This window comes from Alosa sapidissima, chromosome 19, assembly GCF_018492685.1.
Source record: "Alosa sapidissima isolate fAloSap1 chromosome 19, fAloSap1.pri, whole genome shotgun sequence".
NCBI lineage: Eukaryota > Metazoa > Chordata > Actinopteri > Clupeiformes > Clupeidae > Alosa > Alosa sapidissima.
In genome coordinates, this window is record NC_055975.1 from 7,585,231 (window position 1) to 7,605,800 (window position 20,570).

A 20,570-nucleotide genomic window follows, 5' to 3' on the forward strand; every position below is an offset into this window, starting at 1 on the left:
CTCGCTAGCTTGCTGTCATTTCATACCTCCCTCCTTCTCTCTTTCTCTCCTCTTCCTCTTCTCTCCTCCTCTTCTCTCCAGTCAGAGACTTCCGCCTGTGAGCCGCATTAGCGTTGCCAGGAACAGTCCGTACCCTGTGCCCTGGCTGGGTTCACACTCTACTGGGGCGGGTTCTCGCACTCTCGCCCTGACCTTACCACACTTAGGCACCGACTCTCAGAAGATCTTTAGAACATTCAGGAACCTCTTCACCCCCCTCACAAAAGAAAAGCGTCCCTCCACAGTCCTCGGCGAAGGGGTTTTGAGTGACAGGGGCAGCCTGGAGGCGGGAGAGATAAATATTTCAGTGTGTGCAGATGCAGGACAGGGGAGTATTTTAACCTGATAAATAGTGAATGTGCCTCTCAGGAAGGGAACTGGGCACCGGCAGGGGTGTGGTGAAAAGGTAGGAGGCTGGCCTGCGACTGAGTAGGGGTCGGTCTGCTCTGACTGGTGGAGAAAAGCCCCATCTGACCGAGAGCTGCAGCTATGGCAGCAGATGGCCATTTGCAGGGCACCGCACAGGGAGGCCTGTGAGTGACCATCAGTCACCATGCAGCAGAAATTAAAGCTGTTTGGTACAATTATGAAGCATGCTACAAACACCTCCAACTCCTGTAGTTCACACAGGGTTCTGTCCCAAACGTTCACAGGTGTGCTCACACACACACACACACACACACACACACACACACACACACACTCAGATGCACTTGAGCACACACCCTCACAAACTCTCTACATTGTCCTCTATCTTGTGCTTTTCCCAAAGTACTGGAAACAGTTAGAGGTGAAGGCATGACCTGCCATTCCCATCAAGCGCTAGAAGTCTGACTACAGTCTAAATAATTGAATTCAAAAGGTGTGGGGAAGAGGTATTGTTGGAAAGTGGGAAGGCAACAGAAGTGCAATGGCACGCTTGACGGCCGGCAAAACCGGTGGTGTCAGCAAAGCAAATCAATAATGCACGGCCGTCCACCCCGCACCCTCCCCCACACCACCATGAGACTTCCCAGGTGTTTGTATTGTTTATTTTCTCCTAACCTGGGAAATTGTTGTGCTCTGAGAAGCACAACAGAAGCTGAGGCTGGGAACATGAAAGTGCCTGTATTGACCGTAGTCGGGACCACCCACAGTCCAGACTCCGACTCAGTGGTCTATTTATCTCCCATTCTCTCTCCTCTCACCCCTCCCTCCAGGGTGCCCCTAAAGGTGGAGCAGGCCAACAACGCGCGGGATGCCCTGGCCAAGGCTGTGTACAGCCGCCTCTTTGATCATGTGGTCAAGAGGGTCAACCAGTGCTTCCCTTTCAAGACCTCCTCCAACTTCATCGGGGTCCTGGACATCGCTGGTTTCGGTTAGTACTGCAGCTGTGGCCAATCAAATTTGTTTTAGCATGGTAATATCATATGGATTGATTACTCTTGTCTGCACACTGCTTTCCTTCAGTACACTCTAGCAGCGCACATTTTTAATTTCTAATTAACACACTTTATTTAATATATCTGTTCAATAGCATGGCCTTTTAAGGAAAGATTCAATTTCATGCTGATTTGGGTTTTACACATTTTAAAAGTTTGGGAATTACTTTTTGAGACCTTGGCTACTGGCAGGAAACAGAGGTGACAGATATAGAGAGGGCAGCTATGCCAGTCCATGGCCACTAGGAGACTGGCATAACTGATGGGGCACTTACATGTAGATACATTGCAAGCATGGAAATGATTTTAGGAGCTATTTTGGAACAGGCCTAGTGCTTTATAAATAATGAAATCTTAATCTCTCTCTTTCTCCCTCTCTCTTTCCTTCTCTCATTTCTCTTCCTCTCTTCCTCTCATTCCTGCTTTTTTGCCCTTCAGAATATTTTGAGCACAACAGCTTTGAGCAGTTCTGCATCAACTACTGCAATGAGAAGCTGCAGCAGTTCTTCAACGAGCGCATCCTAAAGGAGGTGAGAGAAAGAGATGGAATGAGAAAGAGAGAGAGAGAGAGAGAGAGAGAGAGCAAGCGTCAGCCATCTCCTCCTCATTAATGACTCACGAAGAGAGAATTTCACAGCTGACATGAGCTGCGTCAGTGCGCAGTGGGACATCTGTCGGTTCCCACCACTCTGATTCACTCTGATGGTTCCCCTCGTAACACAGCCCGCAGTTCAATAATCGCCTGACGTCACACGTGCACACACACACACACACACACACAGACACACACAGACACACACCACACCAGCCCTCCACTGGCGGATTAAGGACGCAGGAAATTGAGGTGCATGGGTATGTGTGGGGTGTGGGGTGCTGAGGTTTTTAGTCTGACATCCCTCTGCTTGGCTTGCAGGAGCAAGAGCTGTACCAGAGAGAAGGCCTGGGGGTGAACGAGGTGCACTATGTAGACAACCAGGACTGCATAGGTAAGGCCTGATAGTGGAGCTAAATGGACATTAGTGGGGTGAATAACCATCTTTCCTTCTGTAGATTTTGGCTAATTTGGTATCATACACACATTATTCTCATGTTGCGCCACATGTTGTCTTCTCTCTCTCTCTCACACACTCTCTTTCTTTCTCTCTTTCTCTTTCTCTCTCTCTCACACACACACACACACACACACACACACACACAAGCACTGTGTGACCCTCACATACGAACACGAGAGCACACATCAGCTGTGTCCCATTCAAGGGCTATATGATCCCCATGTCCAAATTGAGTTTTGGGAGAGTGAGCAAAAAACAGGTTACTGAAAACTGAAAGCAAACTGAAAGTCGCAAGTTCAGAGCTTTTATGAAGATTAGGGTAGCCAGTCAAACCACAAGGTTCTATACAGAGAAAAACAGCCATCTCTTTCACAGGAAGGAAACACCATTACTGTGAGCCATTACCAATAACCATTATCTCTAGAGACAACTCAGAAGAGCAAGTCTGAATCTATGAAGCCATGCAGCATGCAACACTCTCTCTCTAACCCCTCTCAGTTAATGTTCTGCTGGTGGAAAAGAGAGAGAGAGAGAAAGAGAGAGAGAAAGAGAGGGAGAGAGAGGGGGAGAGAGAGAGAGAGAGAGGGGGTGAAATGGAAGTGGCTCTCCGGTAGAAGGGAAGACTGAGGCAGCATGACTCAGGAGTTGCACTGAAAGGAGAGAGCACAGTCTCTGCCACTTAAACAGATGATGCCACGGTGTGTTACGGGGACACTGTCATAGTGCATATTAGGATTCTTAATGTGCCCAAGAAATGCAGGTGTGTACACCATCCTATACGCATACACTTTTTGTCTCAACGACTGTTACACACACACACACACACACACACACACACACACACTTATTCATTCACACAATCCACATCTGCCCTCACATAACTCATAGTCCCATAATGGCACTCATGGACGGTGATGCACCTGTGTTTCTGTGCTTGGGAAATTGCTTTCCGCCTAATGAGCAAAATCATCCCTCTTAGCTGCGCTGTCTCTAGTTGCTTCCATTTACACCGTCTGTCAGAGAAATGGTGACTTGCCAGTAGACCTGGCCTCTCCCAGCAGCCTGGCGTTCTCCGGTCCAGGTGTCTGCGCACGCAAATGCACAGAGGCCTGGCTGTGCCTGGGAGGACTTGGTGTCATCTGCAATTAGCAGACACCTCATGAATTATTCTCTTTATAGCATAAAACCTTGTTATCTCATACTTAAACAAAGACTCGGGGGTCTTAAAGAACTCTACAGCCTGTCAGTTGACAGTGAGTTGACACTGCGCTCAACTTCAGATTTGCAGTCAAGACATCTTGAGTTCCTCTCTTATGATTCTCCTTCATGTTTTCTTCTGGGCACCCTTAGTGCCTGTTATGGTTGCGCCCGCCCCACTCAATCTCTACATTGTCTGTCTGTGTGCCGCCCAGACCTGGTGGAGGCCAAGCTGGTCGGAATCCTGGACATCTTGGATGAGGAGAACCGTCTGCCGCAGGCCAGCGACCTGCACTTCGCTGAGGCCGTGCACAACAAGCACAAGGACCACTTCCGCCTCACGGTGAGCACGTCTCTCTGTCTCGCAAGCTCATCCGTCTTCATCACTCACCCTTAAAGTCGACCCGCTCTTTCCAGAGGGGCCGACTTCAAATAGAACTTCAACTGGGAAGAGGGAATTGGGGAACGCTATGTGAAAAATAGAACAGAGAGAATCAGAGCTACCTCTTTAAAACACGCTGAGCTTTTTAAATGCGCTGTAGAGTCTAAAAGGTCTCACCATCTAAATGGTCTCACCATTTCGTATGGCTTTGATCTGCAGGTTCCCCGGAAGTCCAAACTGACAGTGCATAGGAATCTGAGAGACGACGAAGGCTTCATTGTCCGGCACTTTGCGGGAGCTGTGTGCTATGAAACGGTAAGAATGCAGCATGGCGGACCTCCCATCAGTTAGATCTTCTACCACAGATGTAGTTCTTTAATTAGTTCATATGGACTGTGTGTCTGATGGTCAGCATGTGTGGAAGTTCCCAGTCTTATTTTTAGATCAAAAACAGCTCTTTATATATCATGTCTTAATTTGTGTCACTATATAGCTCTTCTGGAATATGGGAAGTGTACTATGGGATAATAATCAGACTCTGTGTGTGTGTGCTTATGCTTTTCCATTACCTGTTCATATATGTGTGTGTGTGTGTGTGTGTGTGTGTGTGTGTGTGTGTGTGTGTGTGTGTGTGTGTGTGTGTGTGTGCGTGCATGCGCAGACCCAGTTTGTGGAGAAGAATAATGACGCCCTCCACATGTCCTTGGAGATCCTGGTATGTGAGTCGAAGGACAAGTTTGTGAAGGATCTCTTTGAGAACTTCAACAACTCCAGGGATGCCAAGCAGAAGGCTGGCAAGCTCGGCTTCATCAGTGTGGGAAACAAATTCAAGGTGAGAGAGATCTGTCTGCCTCCCTCCCTCATTGGCACCAGGATTGCTCTCTCTCTCCCTCTTTCTCCTTCTCTATCTCACTCCTTTTCTCTCACTTTTCCTAAACTTTTCAAACTTCATGCTGAGCATAAATCCTGCATTTTGCTGAGCATTAGGAATATTTAAGCTCTGAGATCATCTGCAGGGCTTCAATTCTACATTTCTGCTGCCAGAATTAATTTGCGATTTTAGACTTCTCCTGGACATTTTTTTCCCTCTCTTTGATTCTGGTGACCTTTGACCTAATGTTCCCTCTTCCTGTGCTCTCCTCTTTTTTCCTCTCCTCTCCTCCTCTTCCTCCTCCTTCTCCTCTCTTAGACTTTTTCCTCCCATCTTCCGTGCCTTCCCCTGAGAATCAGTGTCTGGTGTGAGCTGGAGAAGTCCAGGTGTGTAGAAGGGAGAGAGAGGGAGAGAGAGACAGAAGGTAGACGAGGGAGAGTTGAGAGTTGGGGTGGTGGTGGTGGGGGGGTTATAGGGTAAAACAACAGTGAAGGTAATCCCACCCACCACCCACATCCACTAGTCTGCTCTCCACGATTGTCCACATCCGTTTGCCAGACACCACTACACTGTCCAGTGTGTCCTGCGCTTGGTGCACATAGTCTCCCTGGCTCTTGCGCTGTTGCTCTGTGTGTGAGTGTTCATCTTTGGGTTATTGTGCTGCTGCTTCAATAACAGGGCATTGACACTGGCTTTGGTTCTGAAGCTCTTTAGCATGAATTAATCACAGATCATTTCCTCACCCTCCCATTCACTCATTCATTGTTTTTTTCTTGCACTCTTCATCGGTGGAAATCTTTTCCTTGTTTTTCCCCTGCTTTCTTTCCACTATTTGAATTATATTGGTTATGGTATGATATTTATCGTGAGCCTTTACTGGTTTAATAAGCACCAACAATGCGTGTTATTATTTCCATTTCCTAATACACCGACTTCACCTGACGTCAGTTGACGTGTTTGCCATCCCATAACATATTATGTTCTAAAGAGGCCATCTGTTTGCATGCAAAGCGCGTCACTCTGGCCTACCTAATGGGGACGCACAGAAACCCCTGCAGCTTTCTATGGCCTGTGTGTGTGCACAGTTTTTGTGTGTACACATTCATTTCACCTCCCTAACCCTGTGTTTGCTGTGTGGTGTCCCACGGTGGCTACCTGTGAGTGAGCCACACAATAATAGCAACAATAATAACATGGTTTCCTCTCCTCCTCCCGCCGCAGACGCAGCTGAACCTGCTATTAGAGAAGCTCCGCAGCACGGTGAGTGAATTCTCTTTCACACAGAGTCCACCGTCTGCTGCTTTTGCCTTTCATCTGCTGCCAGTAGAGACCTCTGTTTGAACCTCTGCCACTGTGCTTCTCTGTGTGTGTGCACGCTCTCTCTCTCTCTCTCTCTCTTTTTTCTTTCTCTCTGTCTGTTCCCCTTCTTCAGGGCTCTAGCTTCATCCGCTGTGTCAAGCCCAACCTGAAGATGGTGAGCCACCAGTTCGAGGGCGCCCAGATCCTCTCGCAGCTGCAGTGTTCCGGTACGTTCTGTGCGAGGGGAGATATGACCCTCACCAGCTCCCACTTCTATGCCTGCCGTTTGGTTCTCATCCCAGCGCCTTGTTTTCATTGCCAGGCCTTCTCATGGCCACCTGGATTGGCCTTCACTAGCCAGGGCTGTGTGTGTCTGTCAGTGTTTATTTTGCTGGCTCGCCTTTAATGGCCTATTGCTTTGTGTTCCTCCACCAGGCATGGTGTCAGTGCTGGACCTGATGCAGGGCGGCTTCCCTTCCAGAGCCCCTTTCCACGAGCTCTACAATATGTACAAGCAGTACATGCCTGACAAACTGACCAGGCTGGACCCACGGCTTTTCTGCAAGGTGCCCCCAACCGCCCCAAGCCCCCCCTCCCCCACACACACATACACACACATACACACACACCCCTCACACCCTTCTGAACTGCCAAGGTCCTCATAGTATGATTGAATATGTTTGGCGGGCCTGAAACTGATCCGTCTGCTTATCCCTTTCCTCCACAGGCTTTGTTCAAGGCTCTGGGACTGAATGATAATGATTACAAGTTCGGCCTCACGCGGGTCTTCTTCCGTCCGGGGAAGGTATTGTAACTGCTTCGCACGCAGTCCTATACATAGCTCCGTTACTCAGTCCATACATCTGCATAATATTTCCCATCTCCCAAGGGCGACAGCTCCTTCGGAACTTTTTTTGTCTTGCTGATTGCGTAAAACGAGTCCTTGTGCATGTTTTGTGTGTGTCGGTATGTCTTGTGTTTCGGTATGTGTGTCTGTGTGTGTGTGTGTGTGTGTGTGTGTGTGTGTGTGTGTCTGTGTGTGTGACAGTTTGCCGAGTTCGATCAGATCATGAAGTCGGACCCTGAACACTTGTTGGAGCTGGTGAAGCGGGTCAACAAATGGCTGGTGGTGAGCCGCTGGAAGAAGGTGCAGTGGTGCGGGCTGTCCGTCATCAAACGTACGTCACCCCCTCAATCAATCCCCTCGGCAAGCCCTCAGCGGCCCCCGCCAAAGACTACAGAGCCTCCATTCTCACTTAGCATTACCATTTAAATCCTGCCAGCACAATCTGAATGCTTGTTCTTCTCATTTGCCCCCCCCCGCCCCCCCCCCCCCCCCCAACCTGCACATCACACACAGTAAAGAACAAGGTGCAGTACAGAGCCCAGGCCTGCATTAAGATTCAGAAGACGGTGCGCATGTGGTTATGCAAGAAGAGACACAAGCCACGGTGGGTGTCTGCATGCCCTCACATCACGTACTCAAATCTCCCTCTATCCTCCAGGAATACTGAAAGCCTTTCTCAGCGATTATGCTGTGTTTGCCACTGGTAGCATGAAATCCCTTCAATTAAAGCTGTACTGTTGTGTTAGCATGCATTAGCATGAGTTAGCGTGTGCTAGCGTAGCTCACTGAGTGCGCTGTTATGTCTGTGTCGCAGCGTCGACGGCCTGGTGAAGGTGAAGAACCTGAAGAAGACGCTGGAGAAGTTCACGCCGGCTGTGACCGGACTCAAGGAAGGCAAGCAGGAGATGTCCAAGCAGGTGCAGGAGCTGGGCACCGCCATTGACGCGCTAATGGCCAAGATTAAGGTGAGAACCTCGCACCACCCCAAGGCTCAGATTAAACCCCTTTTAGTCGATCCGCAACAGAGCTTTTAGATTGTCCCCGGCTATCACCTCTGTATTGGAAAGTCATTGAAGCGTTATTGTGTAACATAGCCCCAAACCAATTAAGGCTATACACCGCTCAAGGGCTAGAAGGCTACATGGGCTAGAGTCCCAAAACTTGTTTTTAACTTGTTTTTGATTGGGGAGATTTTGCTCGTGTCGTAAGCTCTTTGTTATATCTAGTCAGTTAGTCACAGGGGATCTTGAAGCCTTCTGAAACTCTGCGTTACTAGCATTTTTAAGTGGTGAAGATGTCCACCCACAACTCACTTGTCATCACCATTACTGATTAGCAAATTAGCATTATGAAGCTATGACTCATGATGTATTGTTCTCTTGTCTACTGGTATATGCCATACATCAGCCATGCATCATGCCAGCGACTGTCTATTTTGTAACAAAAAAGGGAAGGCTTGTTTCTCTTTAGTCTGACAAGCCAGAGGGATGGGCAGTCATACCTCCCTGTTCATGGTTCTGAGGAGAGATGAGTCTTCTTTTGATGAGTTCCTCCTAGCTTGGCTTTTATGTTGAGGAGCAGAGAGTTCCTCATAGGGAATGAAACAGTGCGCCAGGGCAGTTGTGTACACTTTGAGCTTTAATGCGGACGCAGCGTATTTGCAGTGATGTCTCTGAAATTTTCACTTCAGAAGTTCTGCAGCGTGTTGCGACTGTCATAGTATTTTGTCCCTCTCTGTTTCATCTCACATTCGGTGTCCTTTCTGTCCCCCAAACCCCCCCCCCCCCAATCCTCAATTCAACACCATCACCACCAACGCCCACCTCAACCCCACCCAAACTCAGAGCACGGTGATGAGCCGTAAGCAGATCGAGCAGGAGTACGAGGGCCTGGTCAAGCGCTCGGAGCAGCTGCTCTCCTCCATGCAGAAGCAGAAGCAGGAGGAGGAGGAGCGTGAGCGCCTCAAGCGCATCCAGGAGGAGATGGAGCGTGAGCGCAAGCGCCGCGAGGAAGAGGACCGGCTCCGCAAGCAGGATGAAGAGGACCGCCGCCTGTGAGTGTCACCTTGCTTTTGCACACAGACTCATATCCCCAGAGCCTGAATAAACAAACAAACAAACAAATAATTAATGAAATACTTTAATGAAATGTCTTGAAATGTGATGACTTGGAAAATGTTTTTTTTTCAGTGCCTGTACTTTGTTTACAAAGTCCCCAACTCCCGCAGGCGCTCTTTGTGCTTGTTGTGCTGTCTATTGTTTTATGCATCTGAGTGCAGTGCAGTCTTTGAATGCACCTGTGTTAACTTCTCCACCTGTCCTTGGTGCCCCCCCCCCTTATTTTCTCCAGGAAATCTGAGATGGAGCAGAAGAGGAAGCAGGAGGAGGAGGAGCGCAAGAAGAGGGAGGAGGAAGAGCGCCTCCTGCAGGTAGGTGACAGTCATCCTCCTCATCCTCCCGAGATCAGGCCTTGGGTGAAATCTCTGAGCAACTATCATGTGAAGGGTTGTGAAGAGTGCTGAGATTTGCAGCTAGTTGTATTCAGAGGATGGCAAAAATATTGAGGAAAAAGTTTAGTGGAGTAGAGTTTCTTAAGACGACTTGTGACTCTTGAGACGAGTTAAGATGAGTCGTGATCTGTTTCAACTTGGATCTTTCGTCCTCTCATTTGACTCCATAGCCCCAGTTGTCCAGTGGTTACACGACTCATTCTGGGATGCTCTTTTTATCTCTTTCTGACCTGCATAGCCTCAGTTTCCTTGCAGTTTCCCTGTCTACATTGACATCTTAGCCGTTCACTTTCTCCACACCCTCTCATCACCAGAGCTGCCTCGGCTGTGGTCTTTTGGCCTTTCTGTGACTCCGTAGCCCCAGCAGTATCAGTGCTGACGCTGGTGTTTCTGACTGGCCTCTCTCTGCCCTGCCCAGCCCTGCCCAGCCTGCCTCCCTCTGGGGACCCTCTCCTTATTTATGGCCCCTGCGCTCCTGACGGGCCAGCATCACATTCTTCCCGCTGAGTGAAAGTCATTCTCTCCCCGGTCTCCCGTGGCGATGCTTCCACGTCGCCGCACCGCGCTGCCTGGTCTCCCGATGGTCCCCGCGTGCTCTTGATGGATCACCCCTGCCGTGGCTCTCCTTCCTCACGCTGCAGCCTCCCTCGTCCACCACCCCACCCCACTCTCCCCTCACTCATGCTGGGTTGCGTCCTCTCCTCCTCCCCCTCTAGCCATCCGTGCCCTACAGACCATCATCCATTTGCTATGGCTCTCTGTGCTCATTCAAAGACATACGGAAGGGATTTTATTTCTCTGTGAATGATGTGAATAACTATGTGGCTTTGTTATTGCGTAGCTACATATTGCACATGAGAGTACGGCAGAGTACAAAGCTTTATTCACGTCACCGGAGACAGGTTACAAACACACAAGCATCCTAGGAGAGCATGAGAGCAACAAGTCTTACCATTATTTATAGGATTAAAACAGGGTAGTCATAATGAATTACATAAAACAAAAGAAAAAGAGCTGTCATAAAGAAAAGCTGTTATTACTCCAGACTCCCTAAGGGCGGTTAACTACTTATAGATTCCAGCTTGTTCCTTGCCTTTCTTTGCCTTGGTGTAGTGTTTCTTAGTGTGTTCAATACTTATTTCTCACTGGAAGTATACTTACTGAAAAAAATGCTGACACGTTCAATACTTATTTCCCCCGCTGTATATGAAAAGGGCATGTTTTCTGATTAAATTACCAATTTTTATAAACATTTAATTTTGCAAGTCACCCTGTTCCTTTAAAAGTCCTTAGCGATCTCAAATAACTCACATTCTTTGGCAGGCTCTTTGTTTTGTTGCCAGCCTGGTCTGTTTGTAGGTCGTACGTCTAGACTCGCCATAGCAAGACAGGCTTATTAGCTGCCATATAACCCCAATAACATGGCTGATCAGGCCATATTTTCGTACCTGGCAGGGTTGTGATTAAATCCCTGGCACCACAGTGGGGTTTTTTTTTTTTCTTCTTCTGTGCACCGCAAAAGCTTGTGCCTGTAAGTGTATGTGTACGTGTTTTGTGTGTTAGGGTTTACTGTGCACCAAACTGACACTGAGTGTTTGTGTGTATGTCTGTGTGTGTATGTCTGCGCGTGTGTGTGTGCGTGTGCGTGTGTGTGTGTGTGTGTGTGTGTGTGCGTGTGTGTGCGCGCGTGTGTGTTTGTGCGCGTGTGTGTTTGTGTGTATGTGCGTGTGTATGTGCGCGTACGTGTGCGCGTGTGTGTGCGTGTGCGTGTGTGCGTGTGTGTGTGCGTGTGTGTGTGTGCGCGTGTGTGTGTGTGTGTGCGTGTGTGCGCGCGTGTGTGTGTGTGCGCGTGTGTGTGTGTGTGTGTGCGTGTGCGTGTGTGTGCGTGTGTGCGTGCGCGTGTGGTGCAGGCTGAGATGGAGAAGCAGCTGGTGCTGGAGCGTGAGGAGTCGGTGCAGCAGCAGGCCATGCTGGAGCAGGAGCGGCGTGACCGCGAGCTGGCCATGAGGATCGCCCAGAGCGAGGCCGAGCTCATCCAGGAGGAGGCCCAGATGGACCCCAGCCTGCGCAGGTGTGTCTGCTCACCTCAGACCACACCGCCACAGCACCACAGACATGACAACAAATATATCATCCACAACAAGCCACTCGGCTCAATCACATATTCTTGTGTTTATCACATGAAAGCAGTGTTCAGAATCCAACTGAGATTCATTGCAGTTGAGTATTTCTGTCAGCATTCATTTCACATAAAGTCAAATGAATTCTGACAGAAATATTCAACTGCAATGAATCTCAGTTGGATTCTGAATTCTAAGTGCTAAAGCACTTAGAGACTTACACATGTACCGCTCACAGCTAACAGCTCACAATTCACACGCTAATCATTCAACCTCAAGTGAGCACAAATATAGCTTACATATACAGCAAGACCCCAAAGCTTATAGGTGGTCATCAAACTCTTAAGAAGGAAAGACCATTGCACATGCACAATTGCAGAAAAGGTATCATATAGAACCCAGCCGTACGTCATTTACACTGATGTGTAACTTACACTACACCACTTACCTTAGCTTACACTACCCACTTACCTTACCTTGGATTGTATAGGTATTGTATGTAGGTACTGTATTTTCAGCATGTCTTTATATATGTACACATAAGTCCAGTATGCTCATATGGAATGTATATCCACACATGATTACATACAGTAATTTCCTGTGTATTAGCCGCATTGTGTATAAACTGCAGCACAGTGTTTATGCAAGTAAAAAAAACAAAAAAACATATTAATACCATTGCAAAAGACTCCTTCATGCTGTGGCTGTGTAACGTCTCTCTTTTCTGTTCTCCAGCTACGATCTCTCATGTGCCTCATTCTCAGAGAGAGAGAAGTAAGATCTAGAAATATCCACCCCCCTCCCCTTCTTCCTGTTTCCAGACCGTCTATAGAGCTCAACAGTGAATCTCCTTGAGACCCTCCTCTCCCATACTTTCTAAATCTCACCGCCAAATCTCTCACCAACCTAGATAGAGGCTTACACCCTGACTGCCTAGCCATTATAAACAATGTGCCAGTTCTTTATTTGATGCCTAATCCAAATTCTCTTTAATGCACCCAGGAATCAATCCTGCATTGTGTTTGCTGGACCAGGGGATCACTTGATTTGGCATGTATTTCATGTTCGCAACAAAAAAAAGAAGCGAATAGTCATCCAAAAAGCGAATTTCAAAGGCAGAGCATTCTCAAACTAGCAACTGCTCAGTTCGCTCAGTTTGTGGCGGTTGAAGGAATTGAAAGGCATTACAGAACCCCAGTTGTGGGATAGACTACAGGATATCCTAGGCTAAAAACTTTAAAGGCTTAGCTTTTAGGCATATACTGGGAAAATAAAAAACCCAAAACATAAGACATATACCATTGTCAAGCTCTTTAGGCAATGCAACAAGGGTTGGCCATGAACATTTTGCAACTAGCACTCTCGAAGCTCATATAGTATTTTAACCTAATAATGTGATATGTAGACAACCTATAATATAGAACCTACCCTTTAATCTGCTGTGGTCTACTTACAGTATAGGTGCAATAGGCAGCATTACATCATGAGAGAAAAATGGCATAGAGCTCAGGATTGTGTTATGTCTTAATGACTCAGTGGAAAAGAACACTTCTGGAAATGACGTAATGAAAAGAGCAGAAGGACTCCCTGAGGAATCGTTACTGTTGGAATATTGTTTCATTTCACTCCCTGTGGTGGAAAGCTGCCTATTACATCTCACACATGTTGGCCTATAGTCTTTAATCCTATACATGTGTATTCTGTACAGAACCCTTTAATCATGGAAAGGATATTTATTTTCAGATTTACAGTGAGTGGTCCCAGTGCAGTCAGGTGTATTTGCTCTGTAGTGTGTTTCCTCCGCTAGATCTCTGTGCTGTGGTGCCCCTACACAGGCTTAGGATTAGCATGGTGCTAGTCAGGTCCTGTAATGTGCCATCAGACTATGCTTCAGGTGTCTCTGCTGACACTGATCTCTGTGCTTGTATGTGTGTGTATGTGTGTGTGTGTGTGCGTGTGAGAGTTGTGTGCTTGGTGTATTTTGTCGTTGCGTGTGAGCTGGTGTCAGATCGTTTGGCTTATGGCGCTTGGCTATCGTCTATGCACATGCCGAGGGGACTCAGGCATGACACCTGCCATGGTGGGTTAATCACGCAGGTGTCCGTTTTAATGACTCCCGCTCAGGCACTCGCTTAAGGAGCTTCATAGCTTGTACTCATGTACTCACACATATGCGCACACATGCACATACACACATACACACAAGCGTGCGCAGACACACACACACACACACACATATATATATTTATGCTAGTGAGGAGGAGGGGCTAATACCCAGGCTGATAAAACAGCGAGGAGACATCTGTGACGTCTCCTGTGGGAATGAGTGACAGGTGAAGAACAGGGAGCTCATGACTCGTTGCCTTGGAAATCGGACCGTGGAGAGGTAATTTAGATGGCAGTGAATTTGATCAGGGTTGTTTGTGTCTTTTATGAACACATGCCTGTCTGTTATGTTCTTCCAGGAGTGACTTGGCTACAGAAATAGCTGAACTTCTGGCTAGGTGGGTGAACCGCACAAAGACCTTTGAAAGTGAGGGGGTAATCAACCCAACAAATCCATCCAGATGGCGAAGATTAAAATAACTTGAAATCACATGCAAGAATCACATCAACATACAGCAAATCATCCTCCTGAAATTTAAAATTTTTGATTCTCCATGTTTGATCTTTTCAGCTGATTTTTTGATTAGAGAACAATACACTTGGTCATTAAGACTAAATCCATCCCCCAAATCCATCCTGGCAATGATTGAACCATGTAGTTTCATAACCACATAACCAGATTTACTTGGTTATTCAACCTTTCAACCTGACTTTCTCCTGTGGTGTCACTTACAATCCACCACACAGTGTATACCCAGTATGTCTTTGGCGTTGTGTGGGAATCTCAGACCTCCTTCAGCCAACGGGTTGCTGTTTGCATTACTGCCCCCAGCTAAATGCCACTTACCCATTGTAAGCCTCAGGGCACTGGGCCAGCTAAAGGTCAATGGCACTGCATGACTTTCAGACTGGTTGGTACCAAACATGGCACCCTATGGATGACCAGAGTTCTCTCTCCATGCCAATTGGATTAGGACTGCCACTACTCCCCAGTACTCCAAAGCTTCTGGGAGAGCCTCAGATGCCTCCACTAAATCCCCCGGCTCCATGGACTTATCGGTCTCAAACCAGCAGGAGATGGCTCCTCACGTGATCCCTAGACCGATGAGAGGATGGTGTTATGGGACAGGAGTTATGAGTCAGGCAGTGGGTGTTTGGGGTGCGGAAAGAATGCCAGTTCAAAGGGGCAATTCGTGTGACACAACTGATTTATGCTCCCCTTCTCCACTCCCTGCTAATGCTATGCTAACAAGCTAGCTAGACTGTGCTGTGCTACTGGCTGTGGTGACGGTGACCTCGGACACTCAGAGAATCTATTCAGAAATGGAGGAGGGTTATGTGCCAGGCCTGCTGTAAATGAAATAGCATAGAATATGCCAGTCTTGTATAATCCGTTTAGTGTCTCCTCAAAGGGACCACCGCTTTCACCATATTTGAGTGTTTCCATCAACTTTGAGCAGTAAATCTTTTTGGAGACTGTTTGAATGAATCACTCTCATTCCCCTCTTTGTGTTCCACACCAGGGGAGTCCAAGTCCAAGCCACCAAGGCTGCAATTGGTGTCAAGAAGTATGACCTCAGCAAGTGGAAGTATGCCGAATTACGTGACGCCATCAACACCTCTTGCGGTAAGAGCGCTCTAACGGTCTGCACCACACCAAGGTCATCTCCAAAATTGAAATAAACTGATAACGACTGTAGACTGAGTGCTTCAGACAGTTCTGACTGTATACAAAGCTGTAGCTGTAAAAGTAGATATATTTGAAAGAAAGTACTTGTACAAGTGTGGAAACCTTCACAACCTATTAAGAGTTTAATGGAACACCATTTCTGTCCATTTGTCTTTAGTGTCACTCAGTGTCTGTCTACTCCACAACCTCTAGACCTTTTCCATCTGTTCCTCTTCCCATATAGTTACAGTGGGCTGTGAGATGATTTGCGACTTATATCATGACGCTTTAAAGATTTCCTGACTTTATATCTAGCTTTGAAGATGATAAAACTTTATATCATGTTGTAAAGATTACCAGGAATTTTATGGACTTTTCACTGAAGCAGCCTCTTTTTCTTTTTTTTTTATTTCCCTGACTGAGACAGTTTTGTAATGTCACCTTGAGGGGGTGTTTTGATGATTAATTCTTAGAACCATCTAAATGGAATCAATATATTTCTCTCTTACTCTCTACATTGCATGTTTTGTGAAGTTGCGTGTCTTATTAAAAATGCATGCGTTTGAACGGCTCCCCGGCCTCAGTATTGAGTGGTGGTGTCTCTTCACGTGTAGATATCGAGCTGCTTGCCGCCTGCCGAGAGGAGTTTCACCGCCGCCTGAAGGTGTACCACGCCTGGAAGTCAAAGAACAAGAAGCGCAACACCGACACCGAACAGCGAGCCCCCAAGTCAGTCACCGACTACGGTAGGCAGCAGCAGCAGCATCTCCCCCCAGCTCAGGAGTGTGTGCTCTTTGGTCCTCAGCAACAAACAGACACATTACTCACTCACTGCATGGCTTTCCCTTTGAAAACCAACCCCATTTTTTACAATGAAGTCTCCGCGGGCATCCAGCGAGCTTACAGTAATCTGTTCCAGAGTTTAAGGAGATGAAGCTTTACTCTGCATGCAGAAAAAGGCTCAGGTGTTATCTTGGATGGGGAAGCAAGGCAAGGTAAACACATCCAGCCTCGCTCACTGATGTTGTCGGTGACGACAATGTGCCCGCTGTTTGTTAATTATGGCAAGCTTCCTGTTTGTCCTGGCACTGAGGCATGCCCCTAGGCCATTGGCACCACAATTGCCCCCCTCTCTCTCTTTCTTTCTCTCTCTCTCTCTCTCTCTCTCTTCTCTCTCTCTCTCTGTCTGTCTCTCTCTCACTCTTTCTCTCTCTTTCTGTGCATCGCTTTGTGGCATCCAGGTTGTTTTGAGCCGTGTCCCCCTCAGATGCGGTCTGCGTGCCTCAGGGGGTGGCATTTGCTGTTCCGATGCCTGCGAGCAGTGTGGCGTCTGGGGGACAGATCCACATTGTTCATGGCTCGCTCCAAAGTTACTTCATCTCTTTGATTTGATGAAAAGTTTTTTTTTGTGCGTGTTATTTCTTCCTGTGTGCATCTCCATGGGAAGAACAAAAGGAGTTTTATCCCTGCGCTGTTCTTTGTGGTAACCCTCCGTGTCCCTTGCATTTCTTTCCCGCTTGGTGAGTGTGCTTTGGTGGCAGTCGGATTCCTGCTGTGAATCCTAGCACTGTGTGTGTGTGTGTGTGTGTGTGTGTGTGTGTGTGTGTGTGAGGCTCATTGACATACAGACTGACGTTAACAAGGCTGCCTCTGGCAAAGAGAGTGGGACTCTTCAGTGCTAGGTGACATGAAGCTTAAGTTGAGTCCCTACTTAACTGACATACTTTTTCATACCCATGTGGTATGTTGATGATATCTCTCATATGGTACTGTACCACAGGACTAGTTTGATTTAAAACATAAAAATATTGGCACACTTGCTTAATACTCCCAGTAGTGTTTAAAAATGGCCTCATATCAACAGTCTATTCTTGCCAGTCATGTTCAAGGAATACAGTGTACACAAATACTGCATACAACCCAGGAGAGATAGGTTAGTGACAATATTAAAGCGATTTTAATAGAATGATTTCATTTTATCACATGTAAAAGACACTGTGGTGAGCAAAGTCACTTACTAAAAGAGCTTGATTAGCAGGTAACTTGAAGATCTATAGACCAGACAGAATTGCATGAACATCTAATGCTTGCACAGGCAGAAGTACCATATCATGTAGGAACCTGATTTATGCAAGTAGCAGTAAGAATGCCAAACTAATCATACCTTATATAGTATCCCTTTGCTGGGTTATGGGATGTTCTCTTTAGGCAGTAAATTCTTATGAAAAGCGCATGCACACTTCACTCAGTTGCTCTCCTCCGGCTCGGTTGATGGGCCAGCGGTCGGAGTGATCTAATGAACTAGCCTGGCCCTGGCCAAAATCACAATCTGGACCTGCCATTAGTGTAACAAGATGAAAGGCTGGAGAGCAAATTCATTAAAAGGCCAAGTGCCGATGCCACGTCTCACTCCCACACTGTGCTGGACTCCACAGCTGAGCAGAACCCGGCGCCACCTGTGCCGGCCCGACAGCAGGAGAACGCCATGAACCGCCAGCAGCGCTACTTCCGCATCCCCTTCATCCGGCCGGCTGACCAGTACAAGGACCCGCAGAACAAGAAGAAGGGCTGGTGGTACGCCCACTTCGACGGGCCCTGGATCGCCCGGCAGATGGAGCTGCACCCGGACAAGCAGCCTATTATGCTGGTAGCAGGTGCAGACGCTCACACAATCATATCTGTTTTATCAACATAAACGTTATCATTACATTACATAAACGTTATCATTACGCCATGACCTTGCCTTTGAGCTGTTGCAAAAGAGGGTTTATTCTATATGAATATTACAGGAGGGCCCTCCAAGTGAAACATTCATGAACGATCATCTATTTTTAATGTCCCGTTCTGAAGGTTTCAAAGGCTACCGTATGTGTGCACAGTACGTACCGAGGTCTGTACCGAGGAGCCACTGTGACTTCCTGACCCCCACGCTGTATGTTTTTTTTCCTTCTCCGCTCCAGGAAAGGATGACATGGAGATGTGTGAGCTCAGTCTGGAGGAGACGGGGCTGACGCGGAAGCGGGGAGCTGAGATCCTCCCCCGGCAGTTCGAGGAGATCTGGGAGCGCTGCGGCGGGATCCAGTACCTGCGCAGCGCCATCGAGAGCAAGCAGGCGCGGCCCACCCACGCCACGGCCCAGCTGCAGAACCTCCTCAAGTGAGGAGGCCCCGTGAACACCGTCCACTCCTGTCCGGCTCTACTTCTGGACAATTAGGGTAATCTTGTGCTGTAGACAGTGCAAAGGGAACAGCAACCCCCCCCCCATCCCCATCCACCCACCCACCCCATCAAGGGTAGTTAGAGATCACTCACTTTGAGCATCCAGCAGAAAACTCTAAACTACTCAGCTGTTTTTTCTGTCATATTTAAAGCGTATGTTTCTTGTTTTTTTGTCCTTTCTGTTTGTTTGTATGATTTTGCTGTGAGACTTTATAGATGACAATTTCTGATTTGTATTGTTTTTTTCCTGTGCAAATATGACTTATGCTTGAATTCATCATAAAAAAAAATTGGGGCCTTATTGTAATGCTGGTGTACCTGTTTCTGATGTTATTATGTTATGGAAAAGTTCCAGATCTTACTCTGTTAATGGTTGTTCATGTGTCAAGGTTTGTCTTGTGTGACTCTGCGCTTTTAATTGCGTCTCTCAGTTTGAACTCCTCCAAACACTCCTTTAAGTTTCTGACCTGTTTTTGTTGTTGCTGTTCTATGTCTGTTGTTGTTGACTCACAAGGTCTCGGCTACTTGTTGGCTGTCAGTGTAGTTTTCTAAATAATCGTTTTCGAAGAGAAACATTGGGGCCAGAACTGGACCTGTAGTTCACTTGAAAGCCGAGCTGAAGTTTACACTTCACAAACACAACACAGGCATCCACGCCTATTAAAGTCAGGGTGCACTTCGTGATTTTACATCACCTCAGCGAAACACCCTGCATGTCACCTGGAACATTTGATAAACTGTTGCAGTAGAACTGCCTTCACAGTCTCAAAAACATTCTATTCTTGAATTTTTTATTAGTCTAGCAGGTTTATTAGACTAAATCTATCCATCATTCACCTGCTGCTTTTTATTCTCTTCACAATTTTTGTACTTTGCGAATAAAAAAAGCAACTCATTTGATGGAAGCAAGAGTAGTTTCTCCCAGTTAGTGCAGAGGAGAGTCAGGCTTTCTGAATGAATGATTTGCTGTGATGTCTGCGCTGTATGCTGGGTCTCAGATTGCCTCTCTAGAGCTCTTGTTTGTTGATGCACAAAAATGTCAAGCACCCTTGTTATGAACTGGAAAAAATAGTCCTCTCTGAGGCTGTTAGGCGCTTTACAAATCAAGTTATTTCAAATGCATATGAATATTTATATGAGGCTGAGGCATTGACCATTTTGCTGAGAAGTCATGGGACAGTATATGAAATAGAGTAGGGACAAGTGCAGTTTTTAACGTAATTGTAACGTTTTGATGAAGCCAGATTGCTTTTTGCAGTGCTATGAAAGCTATAGTATAGGCAGAATAAAGATTATGAAAGGATAATTCAGTTGAATGTTCCAAGCGATGATACTGATGTGTAATCATGTGCTCTTCAATGCCTAGTAAACGGTGATGGAAATCTGAAATGGACAGCATCATTTGACTAACATGAGACTGGAAGATGGTTGGAGGTTATCTGAGATACGGTGCAGAGCTGTTCTTCAGGTCTGTTTGTGCTCCAGTGCTGCTTATTTATGATACTTGATCTCTCCTGTGTGGCACAAACACTATTTCATTATGTAAATCTGCTTAGTTCCCATAGTGGTGCAATGTGTTGCGACCTTGCCGCTGTTTTCAGCATCCAGAAGATGACTGATTGATTTGTCGTCCTCACTTAACAGGATTTCCTTTCTCATTTTGAGTCACTAGGGCTAAGCTAACGTTCCAAACTGCAGAGGGTCATTGCATTCCAGACGTGTCCATTTGTTGGCCGCACTGTGCTATCATAATAAACATAATTTCTCCCAACTTGTTATTCTGTTTTTCAAATGTTCTTCTCCTTCCCTGCTGTGACCTTGCATTGGTTAGAGAGCAGT

At 47.0% G+C, this 20,570-nt stretch overlaps 1 protein-coding gene across 7 annotated transcripts in view; it reads left to right on the forward strand.

Annotated features, from left to right (window-relative positions):
- The window catches only part of myo6b (myosin VIb), a 36,807-nt gene extending 16,305 nt beyond the window's left edge, over positions 1-20,502 (forward strand). The window contains exons 13-34 of one of the 7 annotated variants that reach the window (XM_042072830.1): positions 1,239-1,396; positions 1,899-1,990; positions 2,374-2,446; positions 3,925-4,052; positions 4,311-4,406; positions 4,753-4,923; positions 6,184-6,222; positions 6,395-6,488; positions 6,697-6,827; positions 6,989-7,066; positions 7,310-7,439; positions 7,622-7,712; positions 7,923-8,073; positions 8,953-9,161; positions 9,458-9,536; positions 11,528-11,688; positions 12,473-12,511; positions 14,203-14,241; positions 15,367-15,470; positions 16,127-16,258; positions 17,948-18,166; positions 18,473-20,502. In XM_042072830.1, coding sequence (XP_041928764.1) covers positions 1,239-1,396; positions 1,899-1,990; positions 2,374-2,446; positions 3,925-4,052; positions 4,311-4,406; positions 4,753-4,923; positions 6,184-6,222; positions 6,395-6,488; positions 6,697-6,827; positions 6,989-7,066; positions 7,310-7,439; positions 7,622-7,712; positions 7,923-8,073; positions 8,953-9,161; positions 9,458-9,536; positions 11,528-11,688; positions 12,473-12,511; positions 14,203-14,241; positions 15,367-15,470; positions 16,127-16,258; positions 17,948-18,166; positions 18,473-18,672 — 2,614 coding nt within the window. In that variant the 3' untranslated portion in view covers positions 18,673-20,502. Of the gene's footprint in view, positions 1-1,238; positions 1,397-1,898; positions 1,991-2,373; positions 2,447-3,924; positions 4,053-4,310; positions 4,407-4,752; positions 4,924-5,280; positions 5,349-6,183; positions 6,223-6,394; positions 6,490-6,696; positions 6,828-6,988; positions 7,067-7,309; positions 7,440-7,621; positions 7,713-7,922; positions 8,074-8,952; positions 9,162-9,457; positions 9,537-11,527; positions 11,689-12,472; positions 13,818-14,202; positions 14,242-15,366; positions 15,471-16,126; positions 16,259-16,431; positions 16,508-16,753; positions 18,167-18,472 lie in introns of those variants that run through there. The other 6 variants (XM_042072834.1, XM_042072832.1, XM_042072831.1 and 3 more) reach the window with 6 other exon arrangements.
- The last annotated feature ends 68 nt before the right edge of the window (positions 20,503-20,570 follow it).